The sequence below is a fragment of the Cupressus sempervirens genome, chromosome 2 (genome assembly GCF_028749045.1).
Source record: "Cupressus sempervirens isolate cs-2001-9-10 chromosome 2, ASM2874904v1, whole genome shotgun sequence".
NCBI lineage: Eukaryota > Viridiplantae > Streptophyta > Pinopsida > Cupressales > Cupressaceae > Cupressus > Cupressus sempervirens.
This window is the reverse complement of record NC_143119.1, coordinates 522,550,757-522,567,982: the sequence shown is the minus strand read 5'-3', so window position 1 is coordinate 522,567,982 and position 17,226 is coordinate 522,550,757. Positions and strand designations below refer to the sequence as shown.

Genomic DNA, 17,226 nt, shown 5'->3' with positions numbered 1-17,226 from the left:
CCTATGATGTGTACCACCTAAGATGACAGGCAGAATTTGTGTTAAGTTAAAAAACCAAAAACTCCATAAGATGTGGTGCATGCCCTTCTATGAGACATTTTCAAAATTGATAAGTTGGCATTGATATGTGAGGACTGCATTGTGTAAAAGGAAATGAGATTTTCATCAAAACTAAAGATTAGCAACACCATGTCAAAATGGACTTATGATAGAAGCCAATCCAAGGAAATAAGTTAAAATCTGTAATGCCATATGTTAGAAAAAGCCATGTGCATTTGGCCAAGGGTTGCCTGAGTTTAGGTATAAAAGCTTCCAAGTGTATAATAGGATGTAATATTCTGTGAATATAATATTCTGTGAATAGCATGGTTGTTCTGAATAATGGTATGGCTATTAATAGGCATGCTCTATCCACAAGACTTGGAATAGTTAGCACATCAACGATAAAAGCAGAGTAGTTATATCTAGACAGACAATCAAAGGGCTTTCATGTTTGCTAGTAGCACTTTCAGTGATATACATTTTTTAAGAGGTTATGAAGCCTTCATTGACTTTCACTCACCTATAGCAGTGACCAATTTTTCTTGCAGGAATTTAATTTCTTTCAAATGGATTTTCATTCATTTTCATGCTAAATATCTTTCTAGAGCAAGGTTTAATCTCCAAACAGATTTTCAAATATATGTGACAGCCCTTGAAAATTTGAAATACTCAGCCATATCCTTAATTCAAAATGTATACTGGTACGATCAGGACATTAATGTTCCGCAGATCTTCAGCAACACATCAGTTTTCAGATTTGACATTCTTCCAGTCCATCAGAGTTTCAGAAGTGACAAATCTACCATTTTGACAACCATTTTAGGACTCTGCAGTGTATTGTCAATGCTTATCTGCAGGTCTTTCATTGGGCAGAGACAATCATCATACATAACATCATCATATTGGCATATTTAAGGAGCAATAGAGTGGTCCTAAGAAGAATATCTTTCCTTGATCTTTGTGGATCAGTTTTATTGAATGGTCCTTTAAAAAGTCCATTATTAGTTGATAGTTACTTTATCAGAAATCTATTAAAAGATATTTTGATTATCTGAATGTCTGGACACAATTGAGTGAGAAACTTATTTTGTGCACAAGTAAACTATTCATTGTCTAGAAGCATTAGTTAGCTTTTTATTTAACTCATGGGTAAACTCTCCAAATGCCTAATAATTAGTGCTTACATCTTTTTGAAATTTATTAGCAATTGGCCTGTTAATGGGCCTTTGAAAGTTCAACCTCCTTTCATCCCAGTCATGAAGAATCTTGGAGGCCTCCAGATAAATTCTGGGTTAAGATCAACTTTGATGGGACCACGAAGGGCAACTCAGGTCCCTTCTGGGACTGGATATGGTGTAAGGGATGATGTAGGTATTATACAGAAGATTGGAGCTAACAGGCTTTAGATAGGATTGAAGCAGAAATCTTGGCTGCATTGCTAGCCATCAAAATGGCAAAGAAAATGGACATTAGGAAATTGAATTTAGAGGATGATTTGCAGATTATAGTTAATGAAACCTCAAAGCTGAATGAGGAACATGGCATTAAAACAAACATTTCCGAAGGATCAAGATGCTCTTAGGGACATTTGAAGAATTCAAACAACTCATGTATTAAAGTTGACAAACGAAGATGCTGACAAACTATTAGAGATGGGGGTTTCTCTATCAGAGCAGACGGAGGAATAATACATAGAAGATTTTAGGCAAGTTCAAGTTGATTCCTTGGAATACTAATCAAAACACATTTGAATGGGCAGAACACTTTACTAGGAAGGATAAGGAAGTAAACATTTATCCTAAGTTCGAAGTATTTAATTTTCATAGATCTTCTGCAAATGTACTAAGCACTGCCATGTTTGTGTTATGTGTTTTCCAAATGCATCAGTCTCTTTGAATTTGTATGAGGAATAAACCAAGAAGAGACATGTCCCTTCAATAATATAATTAATATTATTAATTTAATAGCAAACTTAATTTATATACATATATATAATTGTAATTATATTAACTTCTCTCTAATCTCACAAGTTTATTCTACTAAAGCTACCAAAACATCAACACTCCCTCTTGGCTAGGGAGGATAAACACAAGATAGATATTACACCATTGGTAATATTATTAATGACAAATTTTATGGATATCTCATTTAATATCTTAGAAATTTACCACCATTTGATATCACATTCAATATCACGAGTATTGGTCTTCCAAAATATCAATACATGATATTCACCAAGTACTCAAATAAAGTTCGATATCACATCAAAAATCAAGAGTATTGGCCTCCCAGAATATCAATGATATTTGCCAAGTACTCAAAAGGTTTTGATATCACATCTGATATCAAGAGTATTGGCCTCCCAAAATATTAATGATATTCACCAATTACTCAAAAGGGTTTAGATATCACATCTAGTATTGAGAGTATTGGCCTCCCAAAATATCAATGATATTCACCAAATACTGTTTGAGTAATGGCCTTCCAGAATGTTGAGATGCAAGACATTCACCATATACTCAATTTGTTTGATCTCATAATATACGTTATTGTAAGATCGTCACGTTACAGCAACTTTTGCAAATTTCAAGTGATGATCATTTGGAAGTCATCACTTCCTCATGATTTACACATGGGGTAGGCCCATCACATAGTCAAAAGATATATTCATGAATTACAATCCTCTTCACCGCTACAATTTATTGATCACTAAAGAATGCATCACAATATGGTTTACTCCCTCTAAATCAATATGATCGAGATCACTGAAGGTTGACAGAATCATATACTCTATCTGCTCTCTCTCTTTCAAGGTTGCCTAAAATGTCAGACTCCCTCTGGATCTCAATCAATCTCATTTTTCTTGCAAGAACATTCTTGGAGGAAAAGATCAAAGCAAATAATTCTTTTTATGCTCCCATAATGGATCTCATAAACATTATATCAAATTATTCAATATCATTTTGAATGAATCTATACAATTCAAATGCTTTTATATATATATTTCATTGCTACATGTTTTCAATTATATATCTCATATAATATTTATGAATTAGTAATAAAGCATACCTCAATACTTACGACATAATATTTATTATATCATAAGATAGGAACTAGTGTAAAACTTCCCTTTATCACTTGATCGATGTTGAAAAGTTACCTAGGTGGGTCCTTTGCTCCTTACGAGTTCCACGTAGGAACGTGGCTTATATTCAATTTGCCTTTCCATATATTAGAGGGTTAATTTCAAAGTATCACTCGTACTCTTCTATTTTTTATACCAACTATATCGCAAGCGGTGGCTAATGTTATAATTAGGGCATACATTGCACATCATTTGGGCTATGTTGATGTGTATAGTTTATAACCTTGCAATTTATTTTCCCTTTCTCTTCACTAAGGCCTTCTAATGCATGCAAGTACCTTTTGGCCTATCGCACTTCATTCGATTGAACAATTTGGCTACTCGTCTAAGTTCAAGACTCTACGAGTAACATTACTCCATTACTCTACAAACACTTTCTTGGGCACCACATGAAACTGTGGCAATTTCTAGCAGGGACTTGAGATTTTGAGACTCATGCAGAATCATTGTTAACTCGGGATCCAAATTCTTATAAAATAATGTGTTGTTTGTTGGGAGCAATAATAGTGACTTATTCTCTCCTATTATGCTCAGTAGTGGTGAAATGTTTTACTTGGCCCAACTAATTTCAGCTGGAATTCAAGGTGAAGCGTACCGAATGCGATCGAGGTGATCCTCTTGAATGTCATCTTTTTCAGTACACAGAAAACATTAGTGATCTCTAAGACAATCTGCAGTGGAGTGGACACAGGGGAGTACATGCAACCCTTCCATTTGGAGCTGTCAGATACTTCATATCACATGAAGACAAGGTCTTCATTCATCTTTATTATATCGTTGTTCCTTCATAAATTGTGTATAGCTGCTTTGTTGATTCATATTAATTGGAAATAATTCAGCATATGATTGTCCATTCAATCGACAACACTTGATATCTACAATGGTTGTGAGAATCATAAACCATTGGTCCTTTTCTACCATCCATTGCTTGCATGCGACTTCTACCAACATGTCTTTTATATTTGCAGTTTGGCTCTAATACCATGTTGAATTTTCATGGATCTTATGCAAATGTACTAAGCACTGCCATGTTTGTGGTATGTGTTTTCCAAATGCATCAATCTCTTTCAATTTGTAATAGGAATAAACCGAGAAGAGACATGTCCCTTCACGGGAAATGTCCATTCAATAATATAATTAATATAATAGCAAACTTAATCAGATGTATATATATATAAACTTCTCTCTGATCTCACAGGTTTATCCTGCTAAAGCTACCAAAACATCAACAAGCCTATGTGTTTTCACTGGAAAGAACAAAAAAGGGGCTACCTTTATGTTTTGGGTGTGTATATAACATTAATCAAATCAACAAGCTGGAAAAAAGGGTGATGAAGACATCATCATGCAATCATGGCAATGTCATATTGCTGACAAGAGTAGTGGAACCACAAGAAGCATGCAGAACTTTCTGGATTTCTTTATGCTTGTTTCATTTGATCTAAAGTGATATTGGTGAGGAGAGGAAAGTGACAGAACAAAGAAAATGGAAGCCAACTTTTCTCTCAACTAATCAAACCAACTCCCAGCTTTTAGAGGAGAAATCACAGTTAGAAGGCTGAAAGGAGTTTTCAAATTCAATGATGGCCAATTTTGGGGGAATGTGTGATGCAGAGGTTGGGTGAAGAGTACCTCAAAATGGACCTTCGACTGAGAACTAACCTGGATATTTCATCCATCTTTCTGGCATGGACACTACAATTGGGAAGCAGGGAGGAGGTTCTTAAGGCAATGTGACTCTGTGTTATGCCGGAGTGGGTGGGAGGTACAGTTTCCATAGTGGGACAAACTGAGCCAGGTGTTAGAATTGAGACTAGGGAAGGCCCTGGAGGGTTATGGAGCATCCAATGATTCCCAGTCCTTTCTATTATGGAGCACCATGAAATCAAAGGATAAGCAGATTGAGGCGCCTGGGGGTGGTTGGGAGGAGTCATTGATGTATATACAGAATGCAAGGGAGGAAATGGAGCACCTGAAAACAAAGAGGAAAAGGAAAACGAGTCCATACCAAGGAATAGCCAGGCAGAAGCCAAAGGAAAGCAGGAAGTCCACAGAGAAGCCAGCAAGGAAGGGAAAGAAGAGTAACTTTGACACTCACAGTGGACTTTTCATTCCGAATGAATCAAGGGAAGAGAGCCTGAAGAAGTGGGTGGGGTAAGCTGCCAATGTTGCTGTAAATTTTGTTTTTGCCAAGTAGAAGGGTATTGTCTGTTCTGGCCCAAATTTTGACAGTGATATGGACTCATTGCTGTATGACATTATGTAGTGTTTACTGATAGTTTGCTGTGTTGTAAGGTAGAGTAATCTAGATGATCTTTGATATGCAGTAAGAAGTGCGATTGTTTAATGATGCTGGTGAGGCCTCTGTAATAGCAGAATGCATGAGAGGATGCAAATAGCTATGTAGGGTGTTCAAAAGGTCAATCTGCCAACTCAGAGTGGCTCTCAATGTAACTTTTTATCTTGATATTAATAAAAAGAAACTTTATAAATTGCCAATCAAAAATAATTAATAGCAACTAATATTGTCATCTTGCTGCTAATTTTTTGTTATTATGCCATGTGCTTTTGCATGTTACTGTAATTTCATGAGAACTCTCTTGGTGGATATTGGATGCTTTATGTCACAAATATGTGTAAAGCTAGGTGGCATAGCTTTCATTTCAATTGTTGTATTTGTTGAAGATGGTAGCTGCGATAAAGATCTTTACCTCTGGAAATATGAAGGTTATTACCGTTATTGTTACGTTCAGCTGAAAAGGATGCTTATGTTTAAATTGTAATATTGAATGTAATGACATGTGTCATTCTCATGCATTGAGGCATGAATATTCGAAGAGTCATATTTTATTATAGGAGTTATGAGAATCTCAAGAGACCTTCGGTTATAATGTGAAGAGTCTCTCCTATTGTTATATATATCACATTAAGTGATAAACATTGTACACTTGAACATTTCATTATCAATAAAGATATTTTTGTGTTGTGTGGCTGGGTTTTTCCCTTCATTCTCAAAGGGTTTTCCCAGGATAATTTTGGTGTTCTTTGTTTCTGTTTTCTCTCTTTCTTATTGCTGGTTATATTTATGGATTTCTGGGCTCTAGTTTTAACATGGTATCAGAGCCACTGCAGATTTCAATCTTTTCCTCGATGGGCTTCTGGATCATTAACGACATTGTGTATGGATTTGTGTGTGATTATTATTCAATGATGTCATGATTGCACAAGTTTTTTAGACGTCTGGATATTCGGATGATAGATAAGTTATATTTTTCAAGTTATTTATGAATTACATGTTCTAGTTATGGTATTATATACTATCGGAGATTTAAATGATTTCTTTCGATTATAATGACGTTTCATTTCCCTTCATTTAATTTTTCTCGCAGAGAGTTATCAGAAGGATTGCGTACTGTAGAGTCATTTTTTTTTGTCTTTTTGATTCGCATTTGGTTCCTTCATCTATCTCACAAGAATCTAGTATGAATGGAGGTTATCATTGCTATTTGGCAATCTCATTCTTGACAAGAAGCCTTCCTACGTAGTTGATTGCTTTAGAATATTGAAATCTCTTGCAATTTCATGTTTCATCTTTCTACTGATGGGAATTCTATGTGTAAAAATGGAAGAGAAGGCGAAGGTAGTGTTGGTGACGGGGGCATCTTTAGGGCTTGGAAGGAGTTTGCTTTGAGTTTGGCAAATCGAGGGTTCAACGTGGTAGCCACATCTCGCAGGTGGGAACTCCTGCAATCTCTTTGTGCAGATTTTCAAAAGCTCGTTGATTTTCCTTGTTGGGTGTGGAGGTAGCAAGCATCGGAGGTTCTTTTATGTTTTCACATCTCTGCTCGTATCTCATCAAAGTAGTTGTTTTATGATTATATCGATTGATCTTTTATGCTTGTCATGTTACTGACAGTCATGCATATTTGGGTCTTTGCATTATGTATCATGAGTTATGCCTTCTTGGTTCTTTTTATCCGACGTTATGTCTTTGCATTTCTAGCTTCTTGAAGCCGTTTTTGAGTTTTTTCTTTTGATGAGAAAACAAGGATTTGGTGGGCGAGCATGACTGCTTGTGTCTAGGCATGGCAGAACTCAGGTGGTTGAAGCAGGAAGCATTCCATGAATCGAAATTTCCTACCTTCTCGGGACTTCCACGTTCTGGATGCTCTCCTTTCTTATCTCTCCATCATTCTTGGTTCACGGGTTTGTTTATATTATGGCTTACGTTACGAAAGTGAAGGATTGATTTATATTGTGGTTTTTCATGTATTGCATGTCACTTATTTTAATATTAAGTCGCAGGTGTCTCTACAATCATTTGATATATGGAGTTACCTCTTGCAATGTTGGTTGTCTTCAAGTATCAGAATATTAAGTTAAGCGTTGATTGCACTGAACGACCCGAGTCAAATTTCCAAGGCAATTGGGTTCTCACTTCGAATTTTGATTTCATTGGAGTCTTGTTTTTTCTTTTTGATGGTACTATGAAATGAATGAATTCAAGAATCAAGACCTCTTCCGTTAAGGAAAGATTAGAAATGAAATGTTGGTTAAATTTTTTTTTTGATTGCAAATATTTGTACAGATCACCAAGGACTGTTTCACAATTTGTTTGTCTATACCAAGACAGTCTATTCAAATGATTTAGGAGTGGCAGTTTCAATTATATTGAACCTTGCACTCTTCAAAATGAGAGAAATCTTGAGATAAGCTTTCTTTAATTGAATGTTATCATATAATGGAAACTAATGCATATTTTGGAATTAATGTATATTGGTACCTATGATTGATTTATCTTAATCTATTGGTTGCAGGAAGCAATGAGATTGTGCACTTGAGATTATGTAACCTGAACTAGAATGTTTCTTTATAAGGAGATGTTCAGCTTCAGAGGGAGGCTTCATCATAATTAAGAGGGAGTGCTTATGCTTATGATGCTTATGATATTTATAAAATATGAGACTTAAATGGAATCAAGTCTTAGTTTGTTATTGCCTATTTTATTCGTGTATGAATAAATGAGATTGTAAGATCAACTATTGTAACTCTTTCACTATGCGATAGTGAACATCATGTTGAGAGAGTCCATGATGTCATCACGTTGAGAGATTCTGTGATGGGAGTTGGATGTCATGTTGAGAGATTCCATGACAGTTCACGTTGAGAGAGTCCGTGAACAAAGGCTTAGTTGTGAGTCCTACAAATCTTTTCATGTTGAGAGATTCCATGAATATAAGTAATTGTTACAGGTTTTCATGTTGAGTGATTCCATGAAAGTGATTAATTGTTACAAGTTTTCATGTTGAGAGATTCCATGAATGTGATTAATTGTTTCAAGGTTTCATGTTGAGCGATTCCATGAATGTGATTGATTGTTATAGTTTTTCATGAGTCTTATAGGATATATGGGATAAGATTTCATTATTAACATTTTGGTTGCAGTCCTTTATGATTGTTCAGCTAAAGATCTCTCTCTAGCTAAGAGGGAGTGTTGAAGATGGTAGCTGCGATAGAGATATTTACCTCTGGAAATATGAAGGTTATTACCGTTATTGTTACGTTCAGCTGAAAAGGACGCTTATGTTTAAATTGTAATATTGAATGTAATGACGTGTCATTCTCATGCATTGAGGCATGAATATTCGAAGAGTCATATTTTATTATAGGAGTTATGAGAATCTCAAGAGACCTTCGGTTATAATGTGAAGAGTCTCTCCTATTGTTATATATATGACATTAAGTGATAAACATTGTACACTTGAACATTTCATTATCAATAAAAATATTTTTTGTGTTGTGTGGCTGGGTTTTTCCCTTCATTCTCGAAGGGTTTTCCCAGGATAATTTTGGTGTTCTTTGTTTCTGTTTTCTCTCTTTCTTATTGCTGGTTATATTTATGGATTTCTGGGCTCTAGTTTTAACAGTATTTAGCGCATAAATCACTAATACATGTGTAGATGAAGTGAATTTTAGAGTTCATATTGTTAACTGCAGATTTTTATTGCAAAACTCATGTAACATTGACGTAGGTATTGTAGCATTTGTATATCATTCCCTCCTGATTTACTGATAGTCACTTGTTTAAACCTGGTTAAACTTTGTGTGTACTTGTGTCGCTCAATCTTTGCATCTAGCTGAAATGCATAAACATAGTAATTGTTTTGGGGTTCACTTGATCAAAAAAATAAAGCCATAAAAAGCTCTCACCACGAGAGAAATTGTCTGTTAGCTTTTGTGTAAAGTGAAAATCCAAAACAACGTACCTTTTGTTCATTCATTGTGTGACAAACTAATCCAAAAAACAAACATGCACAAATTGTAAATAGCAAGTACAAAATTCTCAGATTATAGTTTTTTACTAGTTTAATGCCATTAGGAGCTTCCCTCAAAAATTCACGAAGTTGTATCTCACACAGAAAGGTTTGAATTAAAACGCTGACAGTAAGTCAAAATCAGTGTTGACAACTAAACTACCAATTGCAAGGACAGACAAAGAAGGAATCTTTGTATTGTTAAAAGCAGACACATTTCTGCTCTATTTTTCACTGCAGAGCAATTTAATAATGTTTGTTAAACATGAGTAAAAAGGAATGCAACTACAGAAATACGAATTTAAGAGTAAATATATTTAGTCGTGCAAACTTTTGACAATGGAAATGGTCTTATCAATGCAGCAAATATTAATTGACCAGCATATTTTCTCTCAGGTGCACACTAAATTGAACAATCTTTTCCATTAAACCTAAAACACGTGATGCAATGGAGCAAAGAAACAAGCTCTTGTTTTAACAAACAATAAAAGTGAACAAAAGCATTCAATTATGTATTGTTCAAAACAAAGACATGAATTTATGATTTATTTGTTGAGAAAAGAGCCACAAATCAAGGAAAATCTAGAAATAAATTCAAACCTCGAGCTTAGCATGTAGCTTTCGCCTTTCAGCCTCAGCATCTTCCAATTCTGAGAGACCTGTTAACATTTTTTTTTAAAACAATGATTATTAGATAACCTCCAAAACTATTTAAAATGTCTAGACAGAGTACAAACATTGAAATCATAACCAAAGATATAACAAGTAATCAAAACCAAATTTGCAGATACCACATTTGAAATATAAACGCTTCAGAGATTAAAATTAAATGAATTTGCAGCGCAATAGAAATACATGATGATAAAAAGATGCACGTAAAGTTGACAGAGATGCACTAAAATCTGGAAATAATTTTTACGACTAAACAAATAAAATATGGTAGCAAAAACAGAAACAGGCATTGTTATGCCTATAATACTGCATATGCTGTTTGTTAGGAAAATTTAAATTATCTCATCTCTCTCAAATGAAATTTATAGACATTATTCATCAATATGTTGTTAGCACACCTTGTTTATCTCTACACGATACAAGAGCATCTCAAAGGTGAACACTCTCTTCTCTTTCAAATAATAGTTTTTGATATTATTCATTTATTTCATGTGCCATTAGCACCTCTCTTTTATCACTAGTTAATGCAGGAGCATCTGAATGGTGAAGCATTCTTGCATCATCCAATCTGATTGTTAGATTCCCATTGGAAGAAAACTTTCTTGCCCTTTATCCATTGTAATGCATTTAAAGTTTCATACAAGAACTCCCAATCTAGCAATCATTCAAGTTATGAAGCAGCATTTAAGAGCCACATGACTTTAAATGCACAGATCCAACAACAGACAGCATCCACCCTATCGATCCTTTAGTTTGATACGAGTACAGAACTAAACAAACTAATGGAAGGGTTTGTGAAGAAAGATTTAGTTCACGAGTAAGCGCCCTTGCAATGCTTGTACCAAAAAAGGTAGAACAGAGGATGTGTACAGACTCTTGTCCAATCAACAAGATAGAAATTAAGCACAAATTTCTCATTGCTTATGCATGGAGGACCCAAAGGATTGTTTGAGAAGTGCATGCTTATTTTCCAAGATTATCCTTAGAAACTAGCAACCGTTGATAAGAATCAATGAAATTACTTTGGATTGACCTTTGCGGTAAAATCCTTTATGAGGTCAATGAATGAAGTTCCAACAATTTTACCTGGCAAAATTTTGGTTGTATATTTGGACAATATTCTGCCAGAAACTATTTGCGACAACAATAGTATTTTAAAATATTGATGCCCTGTGAATACTATGTGTCATTGCATATTTTCGAACCATAAAGGCAAACAATTAATACTTGATGGTTATGTGCATGGATTGTGAGTTGGAGTCGGGAACCTTGTGGTGAATTGCTAGATGACTGCAGGTTGCTGGCCCGCGTTGAAATGCATAATCTCAATGTCGCATTGAAGGTTCTAAAGGGTTGCAGAGGAAGCTCATTGAACAGAACACTGCTGTATTTTGGGTTTATAATTCACATTGCTTGGGTGCAGAGAGTGTGCAGTCAGAGCGTGGTGACATGCATCAATGCGCATACAGAGAATGCCTGTGAGATGGTGGAGTCTGCCAGTCAGGAGTTGATGCCTGGTGAGTTATCAATGCATGCTGATTAACTATGGACATACAAGATTTGTAAAGGGCATGAGAAAATAAATAGTTATTTGAGTGTAGGTTATTGCAGCGGAGTAAAACATTCCTGCAGGATCAATCCATATTTCTGAGGATTGATATTTGTAAGAGCTCTGCTTAAAAAATAATAGCATGAAGAGACAAAATATTTTTATTACGAAACCTGCATGTGTGTAAGAGAAACTATACAGTATTAAAGTGGGATTATTGTCCAAGCCAAGACTTTCATTTGGACTTTGGTTATTGAGATATCTGCAATATATTTCGTTGGGCGTACATGGAATCTTTCCATCAAGCATTGCATTGAACTATAATAATGGTAGAATAATTTTTCAAGTAATGGGATCTGACTACTGGAAAACTCATGCACGACTTTCAATGCCATGAAAGTCAGATTCTCTTCTTGCTGAGATCTTGAGACGTTTGAGCTTATTGGATCAACTACACCAGAGCATCATGAATATTATGGAGCCCTCAATCTGGTTGATCTGATATATTATGCATAGTATTTATACACAGACATAATCATTATAAGTTGCATCATAAATCAATCCAACTGATGCTCTTATAATAACAGTTTCTACATATAATTTTATCTCAAATATTATCATAAATGTCTTCTTCAGCTGAAGATGATTATAATGTTCATATTTATATTTCATAAAATCAGAGATAAAGATCTCTATTGCTGTTAAAATCTTCAACACTTCCGCTTAGCAAGAGAGAGATCTTTAGTATGGCAGACACACTTAGCTGCAACCAAAGAAGTTAATCACATAAATCATGTTATCTCAGCATAACATAATTCATCGTAGTAGTATAAGATTATTGTCATGGAGTCACACACGCTTCCACCATGCCTACTCGCAAAGGGTGGAGCAAGGAATTTCACCTCAGACCTCTCTCCCTGAGAAGAATGCATTGCCAGTATGCCTCATTGCAGTGGGTGGAATGAGGGCTTTCACCTCAGACTTCTCCTTGAGAAGAATATATTGCCACCATGCCGCATCGCAGAGGGTGGAATGAGGGCTTTCACCTCTGCGTGTTTGTTATTGGGAAAGCATCGGAAAACACTTATTTGATTACCTCTGCAAATACACATCATTCTTATACATATTCTTTGTGACGTCGACTTCAGTCTCAACCTGGAAATTATTCTTTATCTATCGATCTGTGATTTATATCTGATCCAAAATCACAGGTCAGAGACTGTGTTTGTGTGTGTCTGTGTGTGTCAGAATTATTGTTTTTATCAGTCTGCAAATAAATATCATCGGAGATATTTTGTTTTCTATCTGAGATCTTATTCCTTCACATGGTATCAGAGCCTAACTGATAGAGCGCAAATAAATATTGATTGAAATTATTACTATATAAACCTATTCAAAAGAACAATCATGGTGAAGAGTGTCAGACTAGAGGACAGACTTGAAGGTGCAGCAAACTTTGTATCATGAAGAATACACATAATGATCATCCCCCGAGAACTTGAATTGGAATCATATGTAAAAGAAAACAAATCGATGCCTCAAAATGAACCAGGGAAAACAATTTGAAAGAGACATAACAATAAGGCTAGGAAAATCACTATTGATGCTGTTAAGGATCACATCCTTCCACATATATCAAAATTAACAACCGCTTATGAGATGTTCGTGACTATTCAAAATACATATGAGATCAATAAAACAAGCAGGCTGCTTAAATTGAAACAGCAACTTCTGCATATCAAAAAGAATAAGGGAGAAACAATTACATCTTACTTTATGAGGGTCCCAGAATTGAAAGATTGGCTTTCAACTATTGGAAATAATGTGGATGACCTAGAGCTATCCTTAATAGCTCTTAAAGGATTACCAACTACTTGGGAATCTTTCATTCAAGGTATTAGTACAAAACCTACTTTACCGAAATTCAACCAGCTTAAGAATGACTGCACTTGAGAAGAATATAGACTAATTACAAGAGGGATCAGTCCAAATAAAGAGAGAAATTCAAGCCCTTGAGACAAACACAAACAATGAAGGAAAGAAAAAAAAAATCAAACGAAAAAAGAGGGAAGAGCAATCAAAATTACAAAAACAGAGAATTTGTCTAAAGTTCAATGCTACAAGTGTGATAAGTCTGGGCACACTCAGAAATACTGTCCAGAGAGGAAAGAAACCTTAAGCCTCTCTAGTAGAAAGCAATGAAGTAGAAAATCCTCTATTCTTCCTAGCCTTGTCAAGTGAATTAAACTCAAAAGAGCAAACTTGGATAATTGATAGTGGAGCATCTAGACACATAACAATATTCAAAGATCAGTTTGAAACTTTTGAGGGACACTCGACAGAAGAGGTTACAATAGAAAATAATTTCACCTGTCTAGTGAAAGGGATTGGGACCTGCTCAATTGAATTAAGAACCAGAGTTACACTATGATTAAAAGATGTTTTCTTTGTACCTGGCATCAAAAGAAATCGGGTCTCCATTTCTGGTCTAGCAGATCAAGGATATCGATTCACCTTTCAAGAAGACAAAGTGCTATCCTAGCGTAATAAATCCAACATCAAAAATGCAATTTCTATAGGATTTAGAGATGGAAGTTTATATAATCTCTGCAATGTTCAAAATCAAGCTCTAAATTATAAAGTTTCACAAACAAATGAAATTTGGCAAAGAAGGTTAGGACACCTTGATTTTTGTGCCCTACCCTCTATAGAAAAAATTGTGACAGGATTACCTCATCTAAAATTTGAACATATCACAACCTGCAAAGGGTGCGCCTTAGGAAAGAATTCTAAAGGGTCTTTCCCTCATAGTGAACATAAATCAAAAGATTTATTAGAGCTTATCCATGCTAATTTGTGAGTTCCAATGTCAAAACCCTCCTTAGGGGGCTTTTTGTATTATGTGACTTTTGTTCATGCTTACTCTAGGAAAACTTAGATTTACTTCCTAAAAGTTAAAGAATCAAATTAAGTATTGTTGAAATTCAAAGAATTTAAGGCTTTAGTGGAAAATCAAACTGGGAAGAAAATCACGAATCTAAAATCTAACAATGGGGATGAATATATTTCTAAAAAACTTTAAAAAATTCTACACATCTATTGGGATTAAAGGGAGTATACCGTACCTTATAATCCACAACAGAATGGAGTGATAGAAAGGAAAAACAAAATTATCATTGAATCCGCTAAAGACATGATGCATGATCAGAATCTTCACATCCCACTCTAGGTTAAAGCCTCAAATACATCATTAATACATCCAAAATATATGTCATCATTCGATCTTAGAAAATGTATGTCCCTAAAGAAAAGATCCAAACTAGAACCCTCTAGGAAGAAACGCATATTTGTTGGGTATAGTGAATCCTCTTAAGGTTAGAGAGTCTACATTCTAGGGCAAAGAACTATTGAAATCAGCAAACATGTTAAATCTGAAGAATATACTGCATATAACATTTCCAAAAACATTGAAGAATCAAACGAGGAACCAACTAGAGAATTAGATGCAAGCCCTACAATTGAGATTCAAAGGGAGAATTGTTTAGAAGATCATGAACCCTTATCATCTCTAATACAAAAGATGATTTAAGAAAACAATGTGTCACCTTATGAAATCTTTAGAGAAAGTAAGAAAACTAAAAGTCGTTCATGTTATGTTGCTCTTATATCTGAACTCATCAAATCTGAACCATCAAGTGTTGAAGAGGCTCTAACATGTCCAGGTTGGAAAGATGCAATGATTGAAGAATATCAATCTATATTAAAAAATGATGTTTTTGATGTTGTACCTAGACCCAAGGACAAATCTGTTGTCTCCTCTAAATGGTTATTCAAAATCAAACATGCACCAAATGGTAGTATTGAAAAACATAAAGCCAAATTCATTGCCAGCAGATTTTCTCAAAAAGCTTGAATTGACTATGGAGAGACGTTTGCTCCTATTGCTCGATACACCTCTATAAAAACCATTATTGCTATTGCAGCATCCAAAGGATGGAAGATACATAAAATGAAAGTAAAAACTGCTTTTTTGAATGGTGTTATTGATGAAGAGGTATATCTAGAAAAACCAGAAGGCTTTGTCACTCATGACAAAAACTCCAGTTTATGTAAATTGAAGAAGGCTCTATATGGCCTTAAACAAGCCCCCAAGCAATGCTACGAAAGGACTGACAATTATCTTACCAAAATGGGATATTTCAAAAACGAAGCTGATCCTAATATATACTTCAAAATATCAGATGATGACATGCTAATTCTTGTTCTATATGTTAATGACCTATTGATAACATAGGAAGATCAACTTATTGTAAAATGCAAACAGAATCTTGCATCTAAATTTGATATGAAAGGATTGGATCTTTTGCACTACTTTCTAGGTCTTGAAGTATGGCAAAAGGAGAACTACATTTTCCTAACTCAAGGAAAACACACCATTGACATCTTGACCAAATTTGGAATGATGGACTGCAAACCATTATCCACACTGATGAAAACAAATCTTCATTAGCTTAAAAAGCAATGCAATTGAATCTAAACCTACAGATCCTACATGCTACAGACAAATAATCAGATCCCTAATGTACTTGGTGAATACTCGCCCTGATATTTGTTATGCAACAAATGCATCAAGTCAATTAATGTGTGAACCTAAGAAGATTCATCTTATGGCAGCCAAGCACATTGAGGTACTTGCATGGTACCATTGGACTTAGTCTAAAATACAACAATGTTGAGATTCAACTTCAAGGATATTCAAATTCCGACTGGGCTGGCAGTTCCACTAACCGTAAAAGTACTAGGGGATGTTGTTTCAGTCTTGGATCTGCTATGATATCTTGGTCTAGCAAGATGCAGTAAACAGTTGCTCAGAATTCCACTGACGTCAAATATATGGCCACCTCTATGAGACCTCATGAAGTAGTATGGTTAAGGAAGTTATTGTTTGGACTATGTTAGCATGCTGCTAGCACCTGCATTTTAAACTTCCAAATCTACCCCATCATGTAAATCCTCTGTTGGTTTATTTGCCAATTATGATGTTGTAGGATTTGACTTGTAAGAAGATAGCATTTGGAGGAAGCACTGAACCTGAATCCTAATCCTCAAAGTTCAGAAGGTCAACATTCAAATGATCAAAGCTTGAAATACAGTTCAAATTTACATGGCACTTGGTTCGAAATCAAATTTAAAGTCCAATTTCTGACTTTCAGTTTCAAGGATCACCCTCCAAGTCCATCTTCATGAGCATGGGTTGTCGGTTTAGATAATAAAATCATCAAGTATAGAGGTTCAGTTTCAAAGTTTGGAATTTGCTAGTTCGGAAGTTCCATGCAAAATTAATGCTTCGACGAAAGTCTATAGTTCAAGTTCAGATCTTCCAAGTTTTGGCCTAGTTCTATGATTCGAATTCCATAATCCAAAATATCGGTTCAGAGTGTAGATTTCAAAACACAGTCTCAATTCAAGTTCAAAGGCCCATTCAAATTTCTCAAGTGTAGGCT

At 35.1% G+C, this 17,226-nt stretch overlaps 1 protein-coding gene across 8 annotated transcripts in view; it reads right to left on the bottom strand.

The window, feature by feature from the left end:
- LOC149573251 (uncharacterized) overlaps positions 1-17,226 on the bottom strand; it is an 85,052-nt gene that overhangs the window by 45,091 nt on the left and 22,735 nt on the right. For all 8 annotated transcript variants that reach the window (XR_016360075.1, XR_016360076.1, XM_089814450.1 and 5 more), the window contains one exon: positions 10,102-10,160. Coding sequence is in view for 6 of the 8 variants with exons in the window: in XM_089814450.1 (XP_089670576.1) it covers positions 10,102-10,160 (59 nt within the window). In the remaining 2 variants the exon portion in view is untranslated. The remainder of the gene's footprint in view (positions 1-10,101; positions 10,161-17,226) is intronic.